At 41.7% G+C, this 21,931-nt stretch overlaps 1 protein-coding gene across 1 annotated transcript; it reads left to right on the top strand.

The window, feature by feature from the left end:
• Window positions 1-1,185: 1,185 nt before the first annotated feature.
• On the top strand, window positions 1,186-21,374 carry map1sa (microtubule-associated protein 1Sa). Its single transcript, XM_040128438.1, has 7 exons — window positions 1,186-1,327; window positions 7,593-7,694; window positions 12,098-12,180; window positions 12,584-12,724; window positions 12,960-16,212; window positions 17,529-17,752; window positions 17,840-21,374. Exons 1-7 carry the CDS (start codon window positions 1,186-1,188, stop codon window positions 17,993-17,995), a joined length of 4,101 nt encoding a protein of 1,366 aa, XP_039984372.1. The 3' UTR covers window positions 17,996-21,374.
• The last annotated feature ends 557 nt before the right edge of the window (window positions 21,375-21,931 follow it).

Raw genomic sequence — 21,931 nt, 5'->3', positions numbered from 1 at the left:
TAAAAAGTGGTCAATGCTGTAACGCCTTTAAATTTGTCTTTAGTTTTCATTTAAACGCATAGACAATGTACTGGGTTTCATTTGACCAAATGCTTTGCGTTTATTCTCTGAAATTATTCACTGACCGACAACTTGCAACGTTTTTAGGGATGAAACTAACAGTTATTTTGATCATCAATTAGTCTGTTCATGTTTCCTCTATTTACTGTATCTATTCATTGAAAAAAATGCACCTCAAAACTTAGCAAGATACAATTTGACTTTTTTATTTGTCTTGTTTTGTTAAACCAACAGACAAGAAAAAAACAGCTTACATTTTTGTGTGGCTTTGAATCTATAAAATTGTAGTTGTTTAAGCCTTGTGATTTACATTTTTACTAATATTATTGCTTTTTATTAATCACATTCAGTGTGCAAGAGAACAGCACATTACACAGATGTGGACAACATATTATATACACGCATCCGCCAGGTATGTTAGATGTTATTAACAACGGGTTTAGTTTTATTTCAATACATATATACTGTATATGTATTGTACTGATATATTGCTATAAACATACGTACAGATTAATTGCCTCTGGATTGCATTTATTTCATGCTGTCTTCTTTTTTTTAGCTTGTGAGTATTTTCAAACTTCAAATTCAACATGCTGTACATCTGTATAAGAAATACAGGAGGACGTAATCCAAGCAGCAGTGAACTATAGAATGTATATCATAGGGAAAAATTAATAAAGTCAAATAAAGGAAGTAAAATGATACATTATACAAAACCCAAACACAATACGCTGTTTACTGCCATTTGTTCCAATAACTTTTTCACTTTTCAGTTTTCTTAAAGATTTAAAGCCAAACTATGTTTAAAAGCGGAAAACGTTTAACATTCATTTAAACAGCTTATTTTAAAACATTTCTTTTATAAAAGTTAAATACATTTATTCACATTAATTAATTAAAATGTTTCCGATCTATTTTCAGCTCCGGAGTTTAAACACGATGTCGGTGCTCCTTTCTCCTAAGCAACACCTGAACCACCCCTCTCTTGTGAATGGCCATCTCCTGGCTGCCCAGCTCTCCTCTCTGATTGGCCGCCAGTTGTCACGTGTCCCCGCCTCTGATCCGAGTGGGGCGTGGTCTGTTTGAGTGACCCGGTGACGTCATCGGTAGACCATCCATGCCATGATGGCGGCGACGGAGCGGGGCGGCGGTCCCGGTTCTTCTGCCGGTTCTTCCCGGCCTGCGGCGGATTACTCGGTGCTGGTGGTGGTGGGAGCGCTGCGGCCCGCCGGCCTGCTGGAGCGGCTGCTGCGACAGATAGAATCAGGTGAGTTGTGGTGAAAGTAACCGGCAGTGGAGCCGCAGGACCGGACACCGAGCTGCTGCCGCGGTCCACAGGGCGGGAAGTCCGCGGGGCCTTTCACAATAAAACCCGTAAAAAGGAGCTAACGTCGCTGCTGGTGTTGTGTCCAAACAGTTATAAAGAGACGCGTCCGCTCGGTTTGTCCTCCGGTTTCACTCCGGGCTTTAACACCTAATCATGTCCCGGGCTCAGGGTGCCACCGAAACCGTGAAAACTACACTTTAAAACACTTCCTGCGGGTAAACAGACGAATTTCGGACGCTGACCAAATAACGCGATCGTCACCAGGCTAACGAGGCCGCTCCGCCGTAGCTAGTTTCCTCTTTCCGCTTCTTATTCATTTATTTATAACCTTTCTTACTAAACAGCGGGGCGGTAAAATGAGGATACACCCGCTGCAGATGCGTATTTTCCACGGGAGTCGGTTGTGGTCGCATCGTCCGCCTGGTAGGATGTGGGACATCCTGTCCTGCTCAGGGCAGGGTTCGGCTCCGTGGACCCGCCGTTTGGTGGGGTTTTAGGTGAAATGGATCTAAATGTTGTTGTGACATTGTCTAAACAGTTAATTCACGGAAACCTCACGTTGGAAGATTATGATGCGAGAATAGATTTTTTTTGTGTGTGTTAATAGCTGTTGTGTTTACAGTTTTTATTTAAAACTTAATCAATTTTCGGTATTGTCAGAAGTCGCGGCGTTGTTCCCACCTGGAGAGGCCCTTATTTTGAAAATCCCCCACCCACCGGATGTTTTTTATTTTCCTGTAAAAGTAGTTTACCTGTCAGACACAGACACCTGAATAAAACAGCAGCCTGACCTTTATTTCACCATCTTAACTCCTTCAGTTGGTTGCCACGCGTTAACCGAGTGAGCCTTCTCATTATTTACCTGTAAATAACCAGCGCAGGTGTTCATGACGTGACTGGTTTAAGAATCCAGTAGAATCCAGTAGAGGGATCAGACTGCAGTCAGTAGAGTCACATTAGCTTCATATACATGGTCACACTGTTGGATCAGGTTTCCCTGATGATACATAATCACAGTGTTATTGTCTGGATGGAAACTGTTAATAACACTCAGGTCCAGTGGAATCAAGTATTTTCCTTATCAAGTCATCGGTCAATACTTTTTCTGAGTAATTATTACGTCTATAAAGTGTCAGAAAATACTTCTGTGCTGTGAAAGTATCCCAGAGCCCAACACAAGGAAAAGCAACAAATCCCTGTGATGAAGGAGCAGGGGTTAATCCAGTGGTTCAGATTAAAAATCACCATAAAGAGCTGCAAACAGAGAGTTTCTTCAAGGTTCAAGTGTTTGACAAAAACACGGCAGAGCCAGAGACAAGTTTTCTGATTTAATTTGATAACATTTTCTTCATTTGTGTAATTCAATTTTCAGTAAATTTAATCTCCCAAAGTGCTGGTCTAATGGCTGTGTAAAGCCCTCAGGGATACACTGGGCGGGGTGTATTTGTTTTGCCGTTGAGTTCAAATATCAACTTTTTCTCCTCTTTTCTCTCTTTTTCTCTTTCTCCAGAATCACTGACTCCTCCTTTCATTCATTAATTTCCAACCTAAAACAGACAATTTTAGTCCAAAAAACCTCCCAAACCACCAGAAAGAGCACAGACATGACCTCGGACGTATCTGTAGACCTTCAACAGTGTTGAGGTCAAAACTATTTTCCTGCTCTGACTGAACAACGACGTGTTAGAGCTGTGTATTCAGGCAGTGTACTGCGTTTCTCCAAGCTACCGTATTCCTAGCCTGCTTTCAGCCTGTTTTCAGTCATTTTTCAGCCTGTTTTCAGATTGTCTTTTAGTCTCCTTTTCAGCCTGTTTCATTCTGTTTACAGCTCGTTTTCAGCCAGTTTAATGTCTGTCTTCTGTCTAGTTTACAGTCTGGTTTACAAGCTGTCCTCTGTTCAGTGTGTTGTATCTGCTCAGGCTGTTTTTTACTCTGGTTGCTGAAAGACAAAAGAGGAAATGGTGTTACTAAATATTTTCAGCTTCCTGTTTGCTGAGGAGGAGTCAGTTAACCTGACAGAGATAGTAGGGAACAAGGAGGGATCCTGGTTTTCTTTGGAGTACTCAAGTTAACATATCCAGGTTTCTGACACCAAGATCAGAAGTTTACTGGCACAACACATAACCAGGATATTTATGTAAACAGCGTCACTGTTTCATCTTCAATCTGCTGCTGTTTGTGCTGAACATGATGAATAATGCAGCTCAGTTACTTCAGCTTGGATTCACACTGAGGCTGAAGACTGAGGAGGATTTTAAACATTTTCTTCCTAATCTGGACTCGGTTTCTCGGTATTGAGTTTTCTTCTCATAGTAAAGAGTTTCTCATAAATTGTGTAATAAGCCTGTAGGGCTGGCAGAGGCACAGCGACTTCCCCACATGTGATGTCTAGGCCACAAGGACATGTTGTTGAAGTATAATGGCGTATTAGTTTAGTTACTTTTGTAAATGATGACCGGTGACGTCAGTGTGACCAGAAATCTAACCAGTGCAGCAGAAGGGGCTAGATGACCCTTACTTCCCTAATTACAACAAACAGGAGAATCTAATATCATCTTAAGTTGCAGCTCTGTGGTTCCTGCAGCCTCCCAGCATTCAACTGTGCTAAACAGTCTGTACTCAGGGCGGAGTCCGTTGTGATGTGTCCTTCTTCAGACAGTGTCATGAATGGCCTTTCAGGTCAGCTGCAGTCACAGCAGCAGTTTAGAGCCCGTTGGAGCAGCTTCAATAAAACTGGATGATGGCGCGCAGATAATAAGCTACGGCAGCTTCCTCTGTTTTTGACTCTCTGGTTCTCAGACGGTTTGTTATTGCTCAACAGGACAAATTCACCGGTCAAAATTCAGCAAAGATCAGCAAAGTTGACTTAATCGTGGAACGTTTGCCGGGATTAATTTTGCCTCTTCAAGTGGGTCCTCTGACCAAGACAGTTCCATTCAAATCAAATCAATTTAAAACAGACTTTTTTGGCCTGTCTTCATTCTGTTTTTTGGCCGATTCTTAGACTGTTTTCAGTCTGTTTTTGGACCGAAAACAGGAGTGAACTTGGCTGCTGCGATGGACCTGTGCCTCATTAAAAAAGCTCCAAGTGTTACTGAAGAAAGCAACACAAATCCGGGACAGTCACCAACATCACAACCAGCGAGTAAGACGGCAAAGAAAGTTTCTGCTGCTACAGTTGAAACAAGGAAAATAGTCTGGTTTGGAGTTGAAGAGGTGAGTAGGAGAACTCTCCTCTTCTGTAAAGCAGGCAGGGCTCACCGGGTATTCAGCTCACCGCCGCCGACAAGCCAGCATCATCGATTTGTTTGTTGGAAGTAAGACCAGCGCCAACGCTAGAGACTCAGAAATGACTCACAGCGTCAGCAAGTTGGAGGTGGTCTGGCATAACCAAACCTATCTCCATACTACGTCTCATGAATTTAAAGCATGCTAAAATGTTCAAGTCCAGGTATTTCCAGAAGGAATATCACACTCGTTTCGCCTCTTGTGACAGTACCTGTAGTAGCTACTAGCCTGTAATTTTGTGAAACACCTGAGGCTGTGGCATGAAATCATCCAGTTAGACTGTGAAGGGTTATTTTTATGTGTTTTTATAAATTATCTGGTTATGAGACTAAAAGAAAGCGGCTTGTGGTGCTTATTACACTCAGGTGCTGGTACTGACCAGAGGTGTTATTCTGTAAAGAAGGAACCCAAAGACACATGGTTGTCTACAGGTGAAAAACGACCCCTTATGTGGAAACGGCAGGACAATGTGAAAAACTGTCCTTGGGTCCCGTGTCTCGTCTTTTTCTACAGATAAGTCGTTAAATGGGGAGAGTCCATCATGTCCAGAGGGAAACGTCCGTACGAGGGAGGCACGTACCTGAGGAGTGACGGAGGTCTCAGCCAATTAGAAGATGATGTTATTTACTATGTTTAAACCTGATACCTGCTGGACCAGGGGGAGACTAGTCTCTCAGACTCCGTGAACTGATGTGGATGCCGTATGCTTGTCAGGGACGCACAGTCTGGCCCAGAGCTCCGTGAGCAGCCTCAGTCTTTAAGACTCTGCTGTATTTTAATAAATAGATGTGAATTTAACTTTTCGCGTCCTGCATACTTCAATAAGCGAATGCGTGAGTCCTGATGTTTTGAAGGATGGACTCAACAACTGGTTTTGACTGATGGGACATCTGAATATGACGTTACCCTCCCAACCCGAACTTTTGGTAAATCTAAGTAGATCGAGCCCTTTAAATGTTGTCATGATCTCATGATCATTATCTTATACTGCCACCTGGTGGTTTATACCGAGGCTCTGCCTAAATAAGGTTTTAGTTGTTGAAAGGGAATAGACCTGCATTGTTTTGCTTCTTCGTGCGCTTATTGCTGTCGTTAGAAAATGTAGACAGTGATTGCAGATGATGCAACACACGGACGAGTGCACACATTTTTACTTTGGAACAGCAGTGGTATGATTTTCATTTACTCTTGTAGGCACGAGGTGGTGGAATTGACCAGAATCTTTTGGGGGTGTGTTGGCCCTCTTCAGCCCCTCAGGAAATGGAGCCGTTGTTGCACTTTGAGGCTGATATCAGTGTGATGTTAATAGAAACTCACATCGGAGATGATGTGTGTCAGTCTCTGATGATCTTCACCTCTGTGACTTAGTAGTTACATGATGAGTTTTCTCAGCTGATGGATTCTCTACAGTCACACTCTGATTATCAGACAGGAACAGCCTGAGTTATGCATGATGAAAACTGCTGATTCACTGAACAGCTGAACACACAGTCAGTGTGATGAAGGAAACACGCACATGATCTTAGAGACACGCTGAACTAACAAAAAGAACAAAAAAGTCCTACAGTTTATCCTGAATATTAATCATGAGCGGTAAAGTCACAACATGCATAAGTCGGTTCATCTTTCAGCTATGAAGTAAGATAGAAAATTGCTGCGTAGTTGGTCCCAGACGGACTTCAGCTAGGGCTGTACCTAATCGTTATTTTCATTATTGATTCATCTACCGATCATTTTCTCTATTAATTATGTCTGAAAATAGAGAGAAATGTCCATCTCAGTTTCTCACAGTCTGTGAGAAAACCCAAAGAGATTCAGTTAAAATTGACAGAAAACCAATAAAGACAGGAAATCCTCATTTTTGAGAGGCTGAAATACTTTGTCAGCATGTGGCTCGCACTAGCACCAGCGACGGCTCAGCTGTTACTGCCAGTTTAAAGGGGATGTGACGTACTCACTGTAGATTTGTGATCTGCCTGTTTCCTTTGTCAAATCTGCCACTCGACTCATTGGGGATCGTCTTCGTGAATCCGGGAGTTGCTCCAGCACTTGACTTTTACCACATGTTGCTGGCGTGGCTGTAACTTGTAAGTCTGTCACGTGGTCATGTTTCACGTTCCCAGTGTCAGTGCTGGTGACGTTAGATGAGAGCTGTGATGCACAGAACTGTCACTAAGATTAAATGTCCTTGTCTGAGAATAACTAATAATGAATGCATTAGAATACTGATTTGAACGTCGCTTACCATGGCAATAGTAGAGGTTTCGAAGCTTCGAGGCGTTCAGGGCAGTTCTAGATGTGATCAACAAGAGGCGACTTGTTGAAGGTCGTCAGTCGCATATTTCACACTCACAGATTTTCCAGACTGTCTCTGTTTTTTCAGATTTATTCAGCGGTGTAACGTGGAGTATGTGAGAGACGTGGTTTTTCATCATCCATTCAGAATTCAGCTGGAGCTCGTCTGCTGCTCATCAGAAACACATATTGTCTCACAGTTAGAAATCACCTACAGTTAACACATGTACACCATCTTAACATGATGGTGATTCAGAAACAAGTCTAAAAGCTGGTTTTGTTATTTGTCCCGGTATAAAACCTGGGTTTTGTGATGATGCAGTGTAAAAGCAGCAGCAACAGTGTTCAGTGTAAGATGTGAGTGGTTTCATGCTAAAGTTGTTTCATGCTCCTCGCTCCTCCCAACAGAAATTATGAATGAATTAAGTCCTTAATGATGCAGACCAAGTGGATTTCTGGGACATTAGGAGTGGAGTCATCAAACAAGGGAGAAGAGATGTTTCCAGGATGGATGATATTAACCAGAGTTCACGGCAGAAACTATGCTTTTATCTCATCTAGCAAACTAAATTATTATCGTTATTAAATTATTTGTATTTTATTCTATGTCTGTGTGTTTTAGGTGTGCGGTGTTGGCCTGTAGATCTGGATGTTTCTGTTCTGGATCAGCAGCTGAAACTCTTTGTGTCGAGACACTCTGCCTTCCTGTCAGAAGACGTCCGAGGTGAGAGGAAAGAAAAGACTCCTGTGTTTGTTTGTTTACAGACAGGTGACACTTTGACAGACTTTATGTCTGACAAGCGTGTTACTGCAGATTTCAGATACAGTGGCATGTATCTGAAAAACTTTGGGTCCCCTGGTCAAAATGTCCGTTACTGTGAATAGTTGAGTGAGTAGAAGATGAACTGATCTCCAAAAGGAATAAAGTTAAAGAGGAAACATTTCCTTTCAACATTTTAAACCAGATTAGTCTTTTATTTTTGTTTTGTACAAGTTTAGAATGAAAAAAAGGAAAGGAGAACTATACAAAAGTTTGAGCACCCCAAGAGATTTGAGCTCTCAGAGAACTTTTACCAAGGTCTCAGACCTTAATTAGCTTGTCAGGGCTGTGGCTCGGTCACAGTCATTGTTAGGAAAGGCCATGTGATGCAAATGTCAAAGCTTTATAAATACCCTGGCTCCTCAAACCTTGTTCCAACAATCAGCAGCCATGTTCTCCTCTAAGCAGCTGCCTAGATCTGAAAATTAAAATAACTGATGGCCACAAAGCAGGAGAAGATAGCAAAGTGTTTTCAGGAAGCTGTTTCCTCAGTTCCTAATGTAAGAAATGGCAGTTAACGGGAACGATAGAGGTCAAGTTGAGGTCTGGAAGACCAAGAAAACTTACAGAGAGAACTGCTCGTAGGATCGCTAGAAAGGAAAATCAAAACCCCCGTCTGACTGCAAAAGACCTTCGGGAAGATTCACCAGACTCTGGGGCGGTGGTGCGCTGTTCTACTGGGCAGCGACACCTGCACTAATATGACCCTCATGGAAGAGTCATCAGAACAAAACCTTTTCTGCGTCCTCACCACAAAATGCAGCATCAGAAGTTTGCAAAGGAACATCTCAACAAGCCTGATGCATTTTGGGAGGAAAAAGGAGCAGAGTTTCATGAGAACACCACCTCTCCAACTGTTCAGCACGGGGGTGGATCATCATGCTTTGGGCTTGTGTTGCAGAAAACGTTTCACTGGTAGAGGGAAGAATGGATTTTCAATTAAATACCAGCAGATTCTGGGAGCAAACATCACAGAGTCTGTAAAAAAGCTGAAGATGAAAAGAGGATGGCTTCTATTACAGGATACTGATCCTAAACACACCTCAAAATCCACAATGGACTATGTCAGGAGGGACAAGCAGAAAGTTTTGCCATGGCCCTCACAGTCCCCCAACCTAAACATCCTGGAGAATCTGTGGATAGACCTCAAAAGAGCAGTGCAGGCAAGATGGACCCAGAATCTCTCAGAACTAGAAGCCTTTAGCAGGAAGAATGGGCGAAAGTCCACCAAACCAGAACTGAAAGACTCTTCGCTGCTACAAAAAGCATTACAAGATACTTGTGATACTTGTCAAAGTAGGTGTTACCAAGTACTGACCATGCAGGGGAGACTGAACTTTTGTTTCGGGCCCTTTTCCTTTTTTGTTAATTTTTAACTTTATGCCTTTTGGAAATCAGTTCATCTTCTACTCACTCAACTCTTCACAGTAACAGAAATTTTGACCAGGGGGGCCAAGCCTTCTCATGCTACTGTAGCTTTAATTTAGTTTCCATTGTGGTTCATTCTGACTGGTTTTGAAGATAAAGGTCAGTAAGCTTGAACTGTCTCTGTACCCTCAGTCTGGAAACGGTCAGGTTCTGGGGGCTGGAACTGAATTTTTGTCTCAGGATTTTCATACCAAAAGCACAAGTGTGACTCTCTGCAGAGGAATGAAGTCCAGTATTTCCATTGGAGAGTGCAGCAGAACTCTCTCAGGCACTTGTATGTGTCACAGCACAGATTTTCTACCATTTTTAGTGACAAAAGTTCATTTAAACTCAATTTGTCAACGTCATAATGCATCCAAAGAGACTGTGACATTAACAGGACATTATTCAGTATTGTAGTTTGTATGATTGTCAGCTACTTTTTTTTTTTCTCACCTTTTTCTGCCCCACTCACTCATTTGTGCCTTTTTTTTTGTGTTGACATTAAACTATGAATTACTGTGAGTGAGTAAGTCTGAAATGTTCAGTTAAATCAAAACACAGAGTATGTAGGAGCATTTGATTATTCCCAGCAAAGCGGAGGACGGAAAAAGTTTGGTCATGAAACGTGGATTGAAAACATCACTTAGGTCAAAGGTCAAAATCTCTCTGAGGGATGATGAAATCTTTTTCTCAGACTGAGAAAAAGTTGTTCTAAAAACTGTGTGTTTGCGTGTGTGTGCGCCCATTAGCAGACAGTTTGTTGTCTGATTGAAATACATAAACACAGTCAGCTGAGACTCTGCTGAACAGCCTGCAGGCAGACACACACACTAAAACACAGACATACACTTATTACACACAAACACATATTTGTCTTCCTGTACCTGTGAGGAATCCCCAATGACATCATACATTGGCGGCCCCAAACCTAAACCTGATTCTAACCTGAACCTTAAAACCAAGTCTGAACCTTCAAGCAGCCAAAATGTCCTCACAGGGCAGAGATGTCCTCACAATGATAGTTTAAAACTGAAATTGGTCCTCACAAAGATAACAGTACAAGCCCCCCCCCCCCCAATATTTTGTTAATGTCTATGTAGTCATCAGAAAATTGATAACGAGGAGGAAAAACAAATCGATTGATCTCCGAGAGAGAAGAGACTCTGTTCACTTCATAACCACCTCTGCAGCTGTTGTCATGGTAACCACATGAGCAGCTGACAGGAAGGAAACAGAGGACCTCCTGTCGGCTCTGGGTCAAAGGTCAGCCGAGACGGATAGGTCAGTATTTAGGCCATTAGAACAGAGTTAGTGCTGGTAACTAGTTTAACCAGAGACTAGTTCAACCACTAAAGTCCAGATTATGCAACTGATTTCTGATCAGAAGCTGAACAGATGTTCCAGCTGTTAGAGGAAAACTTAAGCATCTCAGTAAAGATCTTTGAGTCTGAGAACTGATGCTTCCTGCCTATTTTGGCTCATTCAATTGTTACATCCGCCGAGGAGGTTCTGTTTCAACCGTGTCTGTTTGTTGGTTTTGTTTATTTGTCAGCAGGATTACGTAAAATGTACTGAACCGATCTGCACCAAACTTGGTGGGGGGACGGGGCCTGAGCTAGGGAAGGACCCATAACATTTTGGGGCAGATCCAGGAATTTTCTATCACTTTCCTTAACATTGAGAGATAGGACATTTTTTGACAATATTTGGCCTCGGCCCTGTGTCTGTTAAATCTTGACCCTGGATTTTGATTTAAAGTCAGGGGAGTAACAGGTCCTCAAAAGTCTTAAAAAGCATCAAATTCACTTCTCTCAAAAAGAGGCTGTAAAAGGTTTTAAAAAGTTTAAAATTTCATTTACAAAGGTGTTAAATAATTTTTCTCTCCTTCTGTTAACTGTAAAGTTTGTTATAGCTTTTACAGTCAGGAGACAGTTGAGGAAGCTCATCCACTCATATTAGACAAAAAACTTGTTTTAAAAAATTAAGTCTTTTATAAAATGAGTTCATCCCTCCATCAACCTTCTGCCACTCATCTGGGTCTAGACATGGATGGATAATTAGACAATGGGCCCCTGGACCTAGACAAGTAAAAGGCAGTATCTAGTTTTCAGGTCTGTCTCATCCTCCATATTCTGTACCAACAGAGAAACCTGGACCGGGTGTTTAAAGGCTATAGTATCCTGCGGCACTGCAACCATTAGTCGATTAATCGATTGCTCGATCGACAGTAAATTAATTGGCAGCTATTTTGATAATTGATTCATCGTTTTGTGTGAAAATTCTCTTACTACAGCTTCTTCAATTCAAATATTTGCCAGGTTTCCTCCATCCTCTTCTGTTGTAAACTTAATCCCTTTGGGTTTTAAAACTGTTGGTCGGACAAAACAAGACACCTGAAGATGTTAAGTTGGATCTGGAAAACTGATGTTTTATAGACTGAACAATTAATCAAAAACATTATTTTCTATCAGAGTAGCATATCCAGATTCTGAAGTCAGGATTACATGTTTATATGCACAACACATAGCTTGGAAAACATGATCATATCCAGGATACTAGTGCACATGTAAGGACACTCACTGATTAACCAACCCATCAGTCCAGCCCATAAAACAATAGACTTTTGGACACACATCATACGCTGCCGGTGTGTGCTGTCCTTAAGTTTCCCTTCCAGCTAAATGTTTGCCTGTTTGTTTATTTGGATCTCCATCAACAGTCACCAGCAAAACACCTTCTCTTTCTGGAGTCAACATGGGAAAAATATACCCGCATTCATGTATATAAAGTTCAGAGGGAGCTAAGTGATGGCTGGTTAGCTGCTGTCATGTCACCCTGTTTAGTTTTATTGGTTGTTAGTCTGGTTTCTGACGAGATGATGTGTTTTGTTCCTGCAGGTCAGCGTACTCTGCAGCACAGTGGAGATGTCCTGGACACTCAGGTTGTGGTGAATCCAGCTCACGACTTTGTCTGCTCAGAGGTGAGAACAGGTTGGAAACAAAGGTAGAAATAAAACTTGATTGATTCATATCAGCTGTCATAAAGTCAAATTGGCTTATATATATATGAAAGCATTACCTTGCTCCTCAGAAAACGCAATGAAATGGGTCAGAGTGTCACATTTATTATCTGTGGAACAGATTAGATTCAGCTTGTGGTTGACATCATGTGTCTGAATGTGTAACATCATTAGTTCCTTCTGTTCCACATCATTTAAATCCTCCTGAGCTGCAGAGGTGCTGTATCTGCACTGTGTTCATCAATGTGAGCTGCTCTAAACTGGAATAATCTGCAGAACTGATTTTATCACATTCCTGCAGGTCACCATCTGTGAAAGACCTGAAGAGTGTAATAACTTATAAAAGTGTTACCTGTTTGTTCAGGTCCGGCGGCTGGTCTCTGATTCATCTCGACACAAACTGTTGGTTCTGGCCGGTCAGTGTGTCGAAGAGACCGGAGACATTGTGTTACAGAAAGGCTGTTTCTCTCTAAATGACTTCATCCACATATTTGCTGATGAGGAGGTTAGAACCTATCAGTCTGTTGTTCTTTTTAAGGCAGTGATGAATTTAATGTAGTGCATGTTTGATCTGCTATTTTCATTGCACTTACACAGGAATTTGACCATGACTAACTACTGTTTTTAATATTCAGAATAAGAATGCCTATTATTATTATTATTATTATTATTATTATTATTATTATTATTATTATTATTATTATCGTTCATAAACATGTAATTTCTTTGTGTTTTGATAGGTTGGAGAGTTGTTGAGCTCAGCAGACCTGATGGTCAAGGCCAGCCTCACGCTCAGCTGTCCAAACTACGGTCTTTGGAAGGAATCCGTGTTGGAGAAACACAACCTTCAAGACTTCATAAACATCCAGATCAACCCTCCCACCATCCTCCCAGAAATGGAGGGTCTGCAGGAGTTCACTGAGTACCTCTCCGAGGCGCTTGAGCCTGAGTCGCCCTTCGACCTCCTGGAACCGCCAAGCACTGTGGGGTTCCTGAAACTCTCTCGGCCCTGCTGCTACATCTTCCCCGGTGGGAGGGGAGACTCTGCTTTCTTTGCTGTTAACGGTTTTAACGTCCTGGTGAACGGCGGCTCTGACTTCCGCTCGTGCTTCTGGAAACTGGTTCGACACCTTGACAGAATTGATTCGGTACTCCTGACCCATATCGGTGTCGACAATCTCCCCGGGCTGAACAGTCTGCTGCTGAGGAAAGTAGCTGAGCAGGAAGAAGAGTCTGCTGGATCTCAGACTGACGAGGACTGGATGAAAAACCTCATCTCTCCAGAGATCGGGGTGGTTTTCCTCAATGTTCCTGACAGATTAAAGTCCAATCAGGGAGATCCTAGTGAGTTGCGGAGCTGTGACCAGGTGGCGCTCACTCTGCAGCACTTAGAAAGACTGGCAATCAAACCTGAACCTCTTAGCCGGTTTAACGGACCCATTATAGAACCAGTTATCTTGTTTCAAAAGATGGGAGTCGGCCGTCTGGAGCTGTACACACTGAATCCAGTCAGTGGAAGTAAAGAACTTGAAGCTTTAATGCAGATTTGGCCAAACAACGGATCAAATTTAAAGGGCTCAAATCTTCCACTACCATGCCTTGTTTCCATTTGTGCTTTGCTGGTCTGGCATCCATCCAGCCCTCAGGAGAAGATCATTCGTGTCCTTTTCCCAGGGTGCACGCCACAGACCAAAATTCTTGATGGACTTGAGAAACTTAAACATTTAGATTTCCTCAAACATCCATCAGTGTGTTTGAAGGACCTAGAAACGTCCAAAGCTGAGAAACAACCAAAACGAGCAGAGAGTCGGGAAAGCCTTAAGTCCCATTCTAAGGACTTCAGACCCAGCAGTGCCTTACAGAAAGACAAGCTTGGACGAGTAGATGTCAAAAAACATGAGGTGAAAACCAAGCCAAAGGCAGCAAGTGATACTGCACCAAAAGACAAGAGGGATGGGGAAGAAAAGCACAAATTAAAGGATGGAGATGTTAAATCAAAGCCACCGAAACCTGCTGAAAAACTTGTCCCGAAGAAAGACATGTCTAAAGAAGAGAAAAAGGAAGTGAAAAAGAAGGACGAGAAGGCTCCTGCTGCTGTTGTAAAGAATGAAGAGAGTGCAGAGAAAAAGAAAGAAACTGTAAAGAAGGAAACTCTAAGTACAAAACCAAAGAAAGACATTAAACCTGAACCAAAAAAAGACAGCAAGAGGGATGTAAAGACAGAGGAGAAGAAAACAACAAAACTGGTCGTTAAAGAAGTGAAGAAAACAACAAGTGCTGCTTCATCAGCAACAAGCACAGAACTAAAAAAAGCTTTGGGCAAGAGTGGGACTCTAAAGAAAGATGGGACTCTTCAAAAGAGAGACACTCTGAACAAAGGCACCAAAGGTAAGCCGGGTTCAAAGGAGCAGGAAAACCAGAAAGAAGCTGATCGCTCCAAGGTGTCAACACCTGAAGACATGTCAGCTGAATTTGAAAGACTTCGATTGGAAGATGACAGTGGCAACAGCTTACAAAAGGCCATGGCAGTCATGAATTCTGATGGGGCAGAGGCCAATGGGAACCATACATTGACAGTAGAGAGTCCTGAAATGTTCCGCTGTATGGAGGTGAACCAGGAAATGGCCGCCACCTCTTCGCCTCTCGCCAAAACACCAAAAAGTGATCTCAGTGTTAACTTTGATCTTACTCCAACTGCGTACCAGCCAGTCATAGGATCCCTGAAAAATGGACCAGATGGGCTCTGTGCAAGCTCAGAGGAGAAAACTCTGGAGCTGGTCTCTCCTGCAGATTCAGCCCCTAACAGTGCAGGACATACCCCTTTCCATCAGTCCCCTGAAGAGGACATTCAGTGTTTGGGTGAGGACAGCAGCCTTGGGGCGAGAGGGTCCAGTCTAGGCTTTGAGGATTACAACCAGGGAGGTTCTTGTAGGACCTCAGATCTGAGCTCCATGAGGGAGGGGCTGGAAAATTCCACATCCTCTCAGGATAAACAGTCCAGCCTTCTGACTCTCAGTCCTTTCAAGGACATGTTGCCAGACTCCTCTCCCACCATGACATCCATGCCTGCCGAGGTTGGTTCGCCTCATTCTACAGAGGTTGATGAATCCCTGTCAGTTTCATTAGAGCAAGTGGTGCCACCTACTGCAATGTCACCCAAAGGTCCCATAGCAGATAGAGTGTACTCCAATGGACATTTTAGTGACTGTGACTCCAACACAGGGATGGTCCTACCTCTGAATTCATCCCATAATGGGCGTTGTAGAAATGGATCAGAAGAGCACATCCATGGGATGTCAGAGCTGACCTCAGATGTTCCACATGATGTTGATCTGTGTCTGGTTTCACCTTGTGAGTTCCAGCACCCCAAGACCCCAGAGAACCATCAGCAGCATGTCAGCCCCGGTCCTGCCACTGATATCTCACCAGACATCTCTAACAACAACCACTCCCAGGATAAGAGCAGCAGCGAATGCCCTTCAGCCTATAGCCAGGAAACTCCACCCACATCAGTTAGCGACTCTTGCCCTACGGCCACAGACTCTGATGTCCCCCCTGGTACAGAGGACTGTCCTTCCATCACTGCAGACATTGAATCTGATGATGATTCCAGTAGTATCTTTCCACCCACTCATCCACAAGATCATACTACTCTGCAGTACACCCACAGGGCAGGGCAGCTTTCCTCTCACGACCCACCACCAGCCCCAGTTAAGGATCTGCCCCCATTACCACCCCAGCCTGGAGCCTGTATGGCTGACGCAGATGCTGATGGATCAAGCAAGAGTATGAAAAGTTCAGCTGCCAAAGCCAAGAAACCATCAGGTCTGATGCAGAAAGTAACCTCTGGAAGTACCACAGCCCAGAACGCAAAGTCCAAGGCTGGCAGTTCTACAGGGTCACTAAAGATGACCTCCAGCCTCGACACAAAGCCATCATCACGAAATTCACTTGGTGGATCCAGAATTGGAACAACAAAACTACCATTCTCAGGTAGGCATAGTCCTAAAAATACTTACCGTGCACTTAAAGAAATTTCAGATCAACCAATTGTTGGACCAAGTGTGATCTACTAGGTTTTTGCCAAATCAGTTTTCTGCTACTGGTAGGTAACTTAACTCCGGTCTGTGGGTCCATTGCATTGTCAGTCAACAAAGCAGAATACTCCATATTCTGTAAGTGCTATGCAAAGGCAACTGGACTTGCTTGAAGTTCTTGAAGACATTTTGCCTCTCATCCAAAAGGCTTCTTCAGTTCTGTTCGGACCACAAGGTCCACTTACTTGGTGTCTCCAAAGTTTTCAGCCACATCCGGTCATCATCATACACTACTATAGTATTCCTTTCAGGTTGTTAATTTTTGATAATTCCTGACACCTTGTGACTTTAAGACTCTCCTGACAGTCGGTGGTCCCCATTGATTTGGAAGTGTCCAAGGTTTGTTGGGATTTTCATCGTCCACTCTTTGTACCTGTTGACCCTGAGTGCAACTCAGAGTGCTCTTGAACAGGGACAAGGGTGATGATCTCCCCCATACTTAATACTAACTTCACCATGAACCCGAAAGCTTGGGGAAGGGGCAAGTAAGTTGGACCTTGTGATGAGAGTCGTTTTCTTAAACTACCTCCAAGGTCAAAAATAAACATTCAGGTTCAACTGAATTAGGGGTTTTCCCAGTTTGCTGTGTAAAATGTATTTCAGTGTTTCAGAACCCAGGTCTATTGGTTTCATGGTATCCATTGCAGTGGCAGGAGACAGGACCCAAGGGTTCCTTAAAACAAGAAATAAATATAGTTTCACTGAAATTTGTGGAATTGTATGAAAGTAAGTTAGGCTAAAAATTCAGCTGATCAGATTCCGGATAAACTACAATTGCCAGTCAAATTAAATTTAGTTTACAGGACACAGCTGGTCTCAATTCACTGTTTTCCAACTAGACTTTTTTAAAATGTTGTTTTTTCATATTGTTTATGACTGTGCACAGCCCAACCTCGGTACTGGCTTTGATTTGGAGTAACTCACCTCTGTGGCTTCTCACACAGCTTAAACTGTCCAAAACAGTTGTTCCCAATCTTGTTTTAGCAACGCGAGGAGGTAAAATTATCAAATTCTTTACAACAAAAATAAAGATCAGGGTAACGTCATGTTAGTGTTGTGGGTATAAAATTCCTGACCAGTTGTTACATTAGTGGGAATTTTCCCACTAATGTAACGCTGCCAATTTTGTCTTTCGGCTCCATCTAGTGGCCATTAGAGGAACTGGTATGTATTGGGTGAAGTTATAATCTCATTCTTCTCACTTGTGTCCAGCTTCCAAAGTCGCAGGTTCTGCAGGTTCTGAGGGTTCTGCGGTTTATGTGGACCTGGCCTACCTGCCGTCCAGCAGTGCCTCCTCAACTGTGGACCTGGAGTTCTTCAGACGCCTTCGCTCCTCGTATTACATCGTCAGCGGAGACGATCCTGTGAAGGAGGTTTCAATGAGGAGGATCCTGGACTCTCTGCTGGAAGGGAAGAGCAGCTGGCCGGATGTCCAGGTAAGTGGATTCGCTGAGCGAAGTTTGTTGTCTTCACCTTCTTATGATATGTTCCCTGATTGGTCTGTTTCTCTGACCTGTGCTCAGGTGACTCTGATTCCAACATTTGACTCACTGGCGATGCACGAGTGGTACCAGGAGACCCATGACAGACAGAGGGAGCTGTTGATCACCGTGCTGGGGAGCAACAGCACCGTGGCCATGCAGGAGGAGACCTTTCCCGCCTGCAAGGTCGAGTTCTGAGCCAAGACCACCTCACCCCTGAACAGGTGGAGAAGGAGTAGACTTTTAATGTTGCCGTGGTTACGACCAGACCAGACCAGACCAATGAAAGAACACTTTTTCTCAAAAATCTGTCAGCCGCTCTCACTGTTAGTCTGACGGTTGATGAGAGGGAAAGTCCATTTAACGGTTAAAGTGACAGTATCTGAATGAGATTTCTTGTCACTTACGTAAGAAACGATTTCCTTTAAATTTTCTTCACCTCTGTGACATTATCGTAAGGTTCTCACCTGTCACTACCTGTCTCCTCCTCTCTGCTGGATCAGGATCCTCAGCTCGCCTGCTGACGACCATCACCATTAGCAGGAGGTAATAGTTTTATATTAACATTAGTGTCCAAGTTTGATTCAGTTTCAATTCAAAAGTCCCGATTTGATGTGATTATTCAATATTTAGTTACATTAGTTAAATACCAGTATTTAATAAAAATAAAAGTGCTTCTTAGAATTTATCCTTGGAACTTGGACCACCGGAGCAACACTGGACCAAAATAAGCAACCAAAAAGGAAAATTATACATTTATTAAAAGCACTGAACAATTAACACAAATATTCACGGAGAAAAAGCACAAAGATAATCTTTTTAAGAATCGATTTTTTTAATCATTCAACTGAAGATTATTCATTATTTTTTACCCAGCCATAATTGGCAGTCTTCAATGGGAAAGCTTTTAGTTTGTATCGTTACAATTTTTGACTGTCTGAAGCATTTTACCAGTGGCCAGTCCTCTGTCAAGTTTAATTTCTGTAGCCTTTACAGTTTTTGAGATATTAGTGATTTTATGCACTGCTCATTAAAAAAATTAATAACTCTAACTGTAAAGAGATATCAACAAGCAATTTACAAGCTAATTTGGCCTCGTTATGTTTGACATTTTAAAAGTGGAACCATGTTTCTAGCCATCACTATATGGGAGTAGTAGCGATTTGTAATAAGCAATTTTAGTTTTTTGTTTTTTGTTGTTTTTTTTTTACTATAGTGCCCTTTAGTGGCAAAAATGCATGAAACTCATGAAACGCAGTCTCATTCGTGGTCTCAGTCTGTACACTTGAGCCAAATTTGGCTGCAGTTGGATGAAGCGTTCAGGACCTATAGCAGGTTGAATTGATGTGACCAGACCCACAAACGTTTGTTATCCAGTCATGTAAAAACGACACCTTGATATCTCAGATCAAACGTGGGGGCAGCATTCGGTTCGAACAGACATGGTATGTTCCAAGTTTGGTGAAGGTTGGATGAAGGATGTAGTACAGGGAGTCAAAGGTATGTCTAGCAAAAAATTCAAAATGGCGGAAAAATGTTTGACACAAATGGGCGTGGCCTAAATCAGTCTCTTCAGCAGCATCCACTGATTTTTCTTCTATGCCCAAAACATTTTGCATTATTTTTTTTAGCGAATTTCTCTCCACATGGTGGCGCTATTGCCACCATATTTGAGAATGTGAAGCCAAGAAGCATGGGGAAGCTGCTCACCATGTTTCAGGTTTGTAGCCATTATATTTTTTGGGATATCCATCATGTTACATCATGTTTTTGCTCATTTCCCATAGCAAACCGTTCAAAACAAAATCCATGTAAAATCATCCTTTACAGAAATCTGCACCAAAGATAATAGCACATATCCCCTAAACATGATTAACATTCAGCTTTGGTACCATGTTTCTAGCTGCAAGCGTGCAGGTGTAGTAGCAAGACAAAAAACAGACGGAAAAAACGCAGTCTTTATCGCGTAATTTATCTCGTAATTACAAGATCTTCATCTTATAGTTACACCATATCTCACAATTACAATATTTTTATCTTGTACTCATGCAAGGTTTATCCCATGATTACACAATCTTTATCCTAAATTTATGCTATCTTTATCTCGTATGTACGCAAACTCTATCTCACAATTACAAGATTTGTACCTTGTGATTACGTGATTTTTTTTTTTTGTTTTCTTCTTATTGTTACAAGATCTTTTAATTGACTGATCTGCTGCTGGGGAGCATGCAGTCGTCATCTTGTATTTACATGACTTTCCTTGTAATTAAGGGATATTTATCTGGTGATTATGCTATCTTCACCTTGCTCGTACTCTGTACTCGTACTTTGTCTCATAATTCTGAGATCTTTGTCTCATTGTCACAGGATATTTATCGTAAAATTACAAGATTCTCCTCTTCAAGAACATCTTTTTTCTCGTATTGTGAGATGTACAATTCACAATTGAAAGAAAAGGTCTTGTTGTCAAAATGCTGTTCTTCAGTACGGTTCAGTTGAGTGAATGTGTTTTCCAGTGTTGAAGGATCCGATCCAGCAGACAGAAACTCAAAATCTGTTGAAGACGTGTTTGGGACCACATGCTGCCTCCTCCTATAATCAGCTTATTGACCAGTTTTATTGAGTGAAGGTTTAAACACGACTGCATGCTGCACAGATCTGAGATCTGATCTAAACTATCACCTGTTTGTAGTGAAGGAGAATCACCGTTAGATAAAATGTTCCACTCTGACGTGTTCTTTGTGGGAAAACGTAGTTTTTATTTTTACTGTGTGAATTGTTGATGATTATTCTGGTCTCTCTGAGTGTTATCAGAGACACAGCATCAGACTTTAATGTTTTACCCCTCAATTTGGTCTGTGTACTACATTATCCACGAGCCTCAGCTGTTGTATCGTATTCGGAACTAAACTCGTCCCTTTGCTGCAGTTACCTGCCCGGCAACAGAGGCTGGAGCTATCTGATTGGATGGTCCTTACAGCTGCGCTTTCTTGGACTCGTAGAGCTTAAAATGTAGAAACAACTGAAACCGTGAAGATAGAATGTGACCATGCTTTTATTTTTTATTTCTGCCAGTTGGCTCTCAGAAAAAATCCAAACACACATTTCAATTTTTAACTTATTTATTTATTTTGAATTTTCTTTTTTTTTCGATTCGTCCTTTTTAAAATCATGTGTGCAGTTTAACGACATCCTGAATCTGAACTTTGGTACGAGTTCCTCATCGTCTTATCAGCAAAATTCCACCTTTGGAACAATATTCTTTCATGTTGTTTCACTCCTTCACTTCATGTCCAGTTTTATAAAAACAAAATAAGACAGAAACAACCTGATTGTTATCAAACCATCAGAGTTCAGAGAGTTTAGTTCAATTATTTCTCTTTATAAATGCATGTTTCCATGTTCGAAACAGACGTTTTTATTTCAACTTTATTGGACGATAAAATGCTGTGAGTGACTGTTAAAGGACCAGACCGCTGTTTTTTATTAACAATCAGTCCGGTTTAGTTTGTTTTCTGTGTTTTTCTGAGTGTTGAAGCCACAAAATTAAATGAGATTTCAACAATAAAGTTGAAATATTTAGTGATAAAAGTTGTAATATTATTTAAATTATGTCTTAATTTAGAGAAAATATAATATTTTAAAATAAAGAGAAAATTCGTTTTAAAAAAGGAGAAAAGTTAACTAGAAATGCAGATTCATTTACAAAATATTATGCCTGTTTCTAGTTAAACAACGTTTTGACCCTTTTTTTACATGTTATGACTTTATTTCTTAAGGTATTTTGAATTTTCCTCGTAAAATTAAGACTTTTTACAACTAAATTACAACTTTACTTTTGTAAAAATTAGTTTTATGTAAAATTACAACCATATCTTGTAATACTTGATATTTGTGTTTTATTTTTCTCAGAACATTTTCAGTTTTTCTCAGAATTACGACTTTATACTCATATTTAAAATTTTTCTGAAAATGATCACTTTATTTTAATAATATTACAACTTTATTACTAATATCTCAGATGTTTTGTTCCATCAGTGGCTCTAAAAATTATGAGAAATTTGTTATATTTTGATAATGTGCCCCCCCCACCCCACACACACACACACACACACACACACAGGAAATTTG

The sequence above is a fragment of the Xiphias gladius genome, chromosome 6 (assembly GCF_016859285.1).
Source record: "Xiphias gladius isolate SHS-SW01 ecotype Sanya breed wild chromosome 6, ASM1685928v1, whole genome shotgun sequence".
Lineage (NCBI taxonomy): Eukaryota > Metazoa > Chordata > Actinopteri > Istiophoriformes > Xiphiidae > Xiphias > Xiphias gladius.
This window is presented reverse-complemented; position numbering and strand designations above follow the sequence as displayed.